The sequence below is a fragment of the Heterocephalus glaber genome, unplaced genomic scaffold (genome assembly GCF_053883595.1).
Source record: "Heterocephalus glaber isolate CG9 unplaced genomic scaffold, H.glaber_assembly_v1.0 deba00001845, whole genome shotgun sequence".
Classification (NCBI taxonomy): Eukaryota; Metazoa; Chordata; class Mammalia; order Rodentia; family Bathyergidae; genus Heterocephalus; species Heterocephalus glaber.
Genome location: NW_028258494.1, coordinates 1,214,627 through 1,221,690, shown reverse-complemented (window position 1 = coordinate 1,221,690; position 7,064 = coordinate 1,214,627). Strand labels below are relative to the sequence as shown.

Here is a 7,064-nt window from a genome sequence, read left to right as displayed (position 1 = left end):
CACTCTAAATAGAATAAGATAGACATAGAAATAAAAACATCACATGATCTTATATGAAAAATCTAAAAAATGTGAGCTACATACATAGAGTAGAACTATGTTTATGTGGAGGGAATGATGTAGGAAAATGAAAAGATGACATTCAAAAGGTACACACATGCATATATGTAGGATCAGTAAGTCTAGATAACAAATGTATGTACATCATAAGGACTACAGTTAATCATATTATGGTGTATAGCTTAAATTTGCTAAAAGTGGAGTATAAGTTCTCTTACCACAGAAAGACTGTACTATTTGATGTGTTGAACTTAGACTTTTTAAATTTGCTTTGGCCAAAATAATATTGTAGAATGGGGAGTGTCTCTCTAGGGAGTTTGGCATGATTTTGTTTCTTTGTTTGTAAATCTTCCTCTGAATGTGAACAAGTTCAAGCTATCCTGAAGCTGGGTGAGAATACATGTGGAGGAGAGCTCAGATGACCAAACGATAGCCACACTCCACCTGCCTGCCTCAATCAAGCTCCAAAATATGAGGAGACTAAACCAAGACTAGATAAAGCAAAAAAGGTGAGTCAGAACTGAATATACACCTATGAAAAACCCAGCAGGGATGAGAATACATTCCTAATATGGACACCTGGGAGATGAGAAGCATTCTCTTAAACCATTTAATTTGGAGTCAGCTTATGTGGCCAAAACTTACTCATACAGAAATCAAAGTCATTGAGAATAGTCTGCTCCTTCATGCTTTTGGCATTTTTTCTAATATTGGAAGATAGCACTCATGATGATTTCATATTTATTTCAGATAAGTCTGTTAAAGAGAGACTGCAATTGAAATACTTTTCTAGGTAATTGGGAGGGGTTAGAAACAAGGTATTTTTCAGGAATAATTTGTGAACCTGAATCACAAGTCTCCATCTCCAAGGGCATGACTAGGCAAGAATTCAAGGCCTTACATTAGTCATCCTTTATCATGAGAATAGAAGAGAATTTTAAGTACAAAAGACAAACTGATAAAGAGATAAACTGATGTATATGTCACTTACTCATCACCACTTTAATGTGTATGGCAAATTTTTTAAAGAGGGAGATATTTTGCTTATGTCACTGCAAGGAGATATATTTCTATGCAGCAATGGCTTAAGCAGGAGAAGAAAGAAAATCGAATGATATAACAGAACATGACTCTGAACTATTCAGTATAGGTAACAGGAAAAGGGGACATTACCGGAGACTCCTGCAGTTGGTCTTGGTCTCCTGCAAGCCAGTACAATGTCCATGAGATAGGAAACCGGGGAATAGAAACAACACAGAGACAGGGACTTGAGAGAAACTAAGCCTTGGGCTGATCTAAGCAGCTGTGGGCAGCAAAGACAAAGACATCAAGGACGTCCAGTGTTTATCCATCACAAGTGTGGGAAAGAGGCAAGCTAGGCAGGCCTTGGGACACTGGCTAAGTACAAGTATCAAACAGGCAGGACTGTAGAATTAGGGTACAAACATATCTTTGCTGAAGAGAACAAATGGTTAATTTAAGGGAAGAATTTAGTTGGAGTCAGTTGAACTTGGCTGGGAGTGAACTCAGCCAAGCTCTGCTACTTCCAATGTTACAAGGCTGGATCATGGAGGGGCAAGACCCTTGTGCCACTGTAGCCTGCTAACACTGGGCAGAGGTGTCTGCTACACTTCAGTTTCATGAATAACCTCCCAGGATGTGGAATCCAAGCTTCCACACTTCCATGAATATATGCACATCACCCACAATAAATCTTACCTAGAAATTCAACATATTATCGAAAACTTTGCCCCATCTATTTAAACTAATCTCTGTCTGTAAGATCAGACTGTGTCAATCAGTTCATCCAAATTTGTCTTTCATGTAAATGAAACATGATTTTTGCCTTACATCACAAAATCAGCTGATATAGAAGGCAGTGTGGACTTTAAACTGAATAAGATATATGATGATAAATAGGAGAATAAAATCTCATGACCAGATGTAGAACATACTTCTATGTTAAGATTACCTTGTCTAAGGGACAAAAGAAGGAATAAAGAACACAAAAGTGGAAAAACGGTGGTTTCAGATTGTTCTCTACTATCAAATTAAATGATCATAATAGCTAAGTGTAGTTTATACCATAATAATACACCTAATAATTATATGTGATAAATGGGAATAACACAATTCCTTTCATCCAAAATTTTTAATCACTTTGGAAAAGCCTGAAAATGACAAAATGCAAAAATTATTGCGTATCAGAGAGCAGAAATCTGTCAGGAGCAACCAAGATCAGGAGGCGTCTTGTCCACCTCCTACACCTCATGATTTCCCTTCTTTTGTGTCCCAATTTATCCTGCCAAAATAGCCTGGATTGCAAGGAAAGGTCCTTTATACTCAGTTTATTGTAGTCCTAGTTAACATGGTCCTAAGAACAACAAGCTGAACATCCCCATTCCCACCAGCCTTATCAGTCATCTAGTCTCAAAATGTATTAAAACAACTTACTAAGGACACCCTGCCCCATCTCTTTGTTTATACCTTCTCTCATGCCTTAAATAAATGCCACCCAGGCTGTGGTGTTCTTCTCCTCTTAGCAGGCAAGGAGGCCCCACCGGTCCTGCTTTGATTCTCTTTTGTTTCCTACATCTTCTGTCACCCTACTCAGACCTCACGCCCTTGCCATGCAGGCCATGGCAGAAAATGATTGTATATCAGAGAACAGAAAAGCACTGGATATCAGAGGGAGTTGCCTAAATTATGTAAAGTAACTAAAGTCAAACAAATTGATACTACAGGAAATAAATAAAAGAGAAAGTCTCATTTCTATGATCTGATTAAATAATCATAATTACTACTTCTGAGGCTCTTCATTCAATAGCATAGGTTTAAAAATAGGGTTTTTATTGGTACATGATTGCAGTATATGATGATTACATTCATTGTGAGCAGTTGGTACATGTACATAATACCTCTAAATTATTTTCTACCTATTTACCCATCCTAACTTCCCTTTCTTCTCCCTCCAGTTTTTAGTCTCCTTCCTTTTTTCCCATTTCTTTTACAAGTATCTTCTCAGAGCACTCTTGATGTCTTTATTCCTCAGACTGTAGATGAAGGAGTTCAGCATGGGTGTGACCACACTGTACATCACCGAGGCTGGTCCACTTGAGTGTGAGCTGTGGGTTGCAGCTGAACTAAAGTACACTTCTAGGATTGTAAAATAGAATAAGGAGACAACTGAAAGGTGAGATGCACAGGTAGAAAATGCTTTATATCTCCCTCGAGCTGATGAGATTGCACATATGGAGGAAACTATCTTGGCATAAAAGTAAATAACACCTGTAAGTGGATCACCACCCAGAAACACAGATGTAAAATACTTCACCAGGTCACTAGGAAAAGTGTCAGAACAGGCAAATTGGACCACTTGATTAAGTTCACAGAAAAAGTGTTGTATTTCTAAGTCTTCACAGAAGGACAGCCTCAGCCCCATTGTGCTTTGTAACAGGGCATGGAGAACACTCATGATCCAAGTTGGCACAACCATCAGACCACAGAAGCAAGGATTCATGATGGCTGTGTAATGCAGGGGGTGATAGATGTCCACAAAGCGATCATAAGCCATCACAGGCAGGAGGAAGTTTCCTAAGCTTGCAAAGAGTATGAAAAATTGCATCTGTGTGATGCAGCCTGCGTAGGATATGATTTTGCTCTGTGTCTGCATATTCTCCAACATCTTGGGCATGGTGGTGGAGGTGAGACACATATCAGCAAAGGACAGGTTGGAGAGGAAAAGGTACATGGGTGTGTGCAGGTGGGTGTCTGAGATGGTGGCCAGAATGACAAGCAAGTTCTCAATCATCGTGGTCAGGTACATGGAGAGGAAAAGCCAGAAGAGGACAGGTTGCAATCTAGGTTCCTCTGAAAATCCCAGAAGAAGAAATTCTGAAGTCCATGTATTGTTATTCAGTTCCATGTGGCTAATGTGAATATGAGGGGACACGAGAGAGAGAGAGAGAGAGAGAGAGAGAGAAAGAGAGAGAGAGAGGCATTAAAAACCTTTTCAGATATGCTCTCTTTGTATTCTAAAGGAAAGAAATTTTATTTTGTGTATGAATTTGTTCTCCTTTGAGCATATACCTGCCATCTCTAATGAGAAATTTCCCTTCTGCTCTCACACTCCCCTAGAGGTCATGTATTTATAAGTATAATGAGAAATTTATTTATGCACTGAAAGATATAAATCAAAGTAGATGTTGCTCTATGAACAGTTGGACAGTGTGTAAATAGTGCAGGAAAATAAATGAACCTACAATCTAAAGATAGAAAAAGAAAATAAGTAAACAAAAGCTTGTATAATATGCTTAATGGTAATATGTGTTAGGGATAAAAAGAAAAGAGGTAAAACAAAGAGAATGGATGAGAGCGTTTTGTGTTGTTTTGCTTTCTAAACTAGGATTCAGGCAAGTTAAGTACATAAGTTAACTTTTAAACAAAGATCTCAAGGAAAAGAAAACAAGTGCCAAAAGTTCTGTAGGAAGGTGTGTGTCTGCTGGGGAGAAAGCCCAGTGTCAAAATCCCTGAGAAAAGTGTATCTTCCAGAATTTCTAGGCCAATAAATAGTTTGACAAGTAAGAGGGAGGTGCATGGTTCAAATGTGGAAGTGGAAAATGGTGGCCTCCTAGCAGCTAAGAATAGAAGAATGGTAATCAGAGACTGGGGAGGGTACCAGGGAAGGGGAGAGAGAGGGCATTAGTGAATAGGGATCAAAACACAGTTCAATGTGAAACTACCTTCTAATGCTCTGTAACACAGCAGCATGATTATAGTTACAATTTTTGTACATTTCAAAATAGCTAGAAGAACAGAGTTTGATCATTCCCAACAAAAAGAAATGGTGCATGTTTAAGGAGACAAATACACTAATTACCCTGATTGGACACATTCTATACATGTATCAAAATAGCATTTTTTACCCCATAAGAAAGTACAGTAAATATCTGTTAATTTTTAAAAAAGCATCTACACCATTAGTTTTTATAGGACATATCACAAGATAAATTTATGTGTTTGTTAAGAAAGGTAATATATAAAAACCATAGGGCTGGGGATTTAGCTCGGTGGTTTTGTCACCTGCTGTGCAAGCGCAAAGACCCAAGTTGGATCCCTGGTACAAAAAAAAAAAAAAAAAAAGAATGCCACCCCCACCAAATACATTTGTTGTTCTTGCACACAAAACAGTTAACCTCTCAGAGACTCAATTTCTTTAGCTGTAAAATGTGATAAAATGTTGCCCATCTCATATGAGGAAAAATCCAAAAATTAAATTTCATTTTTAAAATGGGACAGTGATGAGAGATGATCTCAGAGAATGCTGAAAATGCAGTACTTATATCCAAAGGAAGTCAAATTATTATATAAAGAAACACTCACGCTCCTATATCTCTAGCAGCACTATTCACAACACTCAAGGTATGGAATTGACCAGGATGTCCGTCTAAGGAGATATAGACAAAGAATGTGTCCATCAAAGCAAGGATACACAGAGGACATGATACAATCATATTCAGTGATACAGATGAAAGGCACTCTGACATTTGCACAACATGGATGGAAATGCAGGGCATTAAGGAAAGTTTAAAAACCCAACCATGGAAATGTAAATATTTCATGCAGTCATCCATGCATGGAAGCTGAAAAAGTTGACCTCATAGAGGAGGAGAGTGGAATAGTGGTCCCTAAAGATAGGGAAGTGTGGGAGGGAGGAAAGATGGACACAGTTAGAAGAGGAGCACCAAAGCTCCAAAGGAGGAGGAAATTGTTCTTGTGAACACAAGCACAGTAGCTATAGCACAGTAGGCAAACTTTAGTCCCCAGGAATATGTGTTACAATTCAAAATAACTAGATGACTCCAAAGCTTCCCAATATATATAAATGAATATTTCTATGCTAATTACCATGACTGGACCATTATATATTATATACTTGTATCATAAATAACTACAGTACCAGTGTTTTATTCAATTTAAAATACATTGAAAACCAATAATAGATAAAGAGCAAAATAAAGACAGACTTTTATGATTAGAGATAGGGGATGAGGAACAGGCAGGACGGAAAAATGGATTAAAATTGATTAACCTATTTTTTTTTTGTACTGGGGATCAAACTCAGGTCCTTGCGCTTGCACAGCAGGCAGTGAAACCACTGAGCTAAATCCCCAGCCCTATTAACCTATGTTGTATATATGTTCTAATCTCTAAAACGAATGTAAATTTCATATATTGAAAATATATGTCATTAAAACTATTAAGGAAAGAGAGCCTTTTGCTGTTGAAATATCAAGACAAAAGGACTGCCTCTGCCCAAAGTTTTTCACTTGTGCTATATTAAGTTGGCTACAAAATTTTCCTTGAATTAAAGTAGATTTCCTTTTTATGTACATCTGTTGTCTTGAGTTCTGGCCTCTCCAGAATGAATCACCACTTAGAATACAGATATTCTTTGATGTATGATGCAGTTATATCCAAATAATGCTATTGTTTTATAATTCAAAATGCATGTAATATACCTGCCCCACCTAACAGCCTAGCCAAGTAACATAACACACTGCAGTGTTGGTTGTTTACCCTCATGATGATGTGGCCAGAGATGTGGCTTGCTGCCAGCGTTCAGCATCAAGAAAGACTACTGTACAACATATCACTAGTGTGGGAATGCCAAAGTTGAAAGTGAAGTTTCTTTGGAATCACCTTTTCATCATCATGCAGTAGGAAACAGGGAGACAGTCTTTTGGAAATTGGAAGGGGACCAGAAGATAGATGAATGGGGGAGGAAAGAAGTACAAAGAAGTAAGATGCATTATGTAACTGTACCAACACCCTACAATGAATGTGATCATCATATCATGCAAATACATACTAATAAAAATTCAGGAATTGTTTTATCAAAAAAAAGTTTTAAGTAAAATTGTAAGTTGAAAAGTGTCTACATATTAAGCCCATGTATCCAGTCTCTGAAACCTGTTCTCAACCCTAAATACACACACAGGCAC

General features: G+C 37.7%; 1 protein-coding gene across 1 annotated transcript; it reads right to left on the bottom strand.

The window, feature by feature from the left end:
• Positions 1 to 3,067: 3,067 nt before the first annotated feature.
• LOC101710717 (olfactory receptor 7A5) lies at positions 3,068 to 3,985 on the bottom strand. The gene has a single exon (XM_004874703.3). The coding sequence runs from the start codon at positions 3,983 to 3,985 to the stop codon at positions 3,068 to 3,070; it is 918 nt and encodes a 305-aa protein (XP_004874760.3).
• Positions 3,986 to 7,064: the final 3,079 nt, after the last annotated feature.

Coding starts and splice junctions, on each gene's coding strand:
- LOC101710717 (XM_004874703.3), bottom strand. CDS start 3,985: ATGGAACTGAATAACAATACATGGACTTCAGAATTTCTTCTTCTGGGA.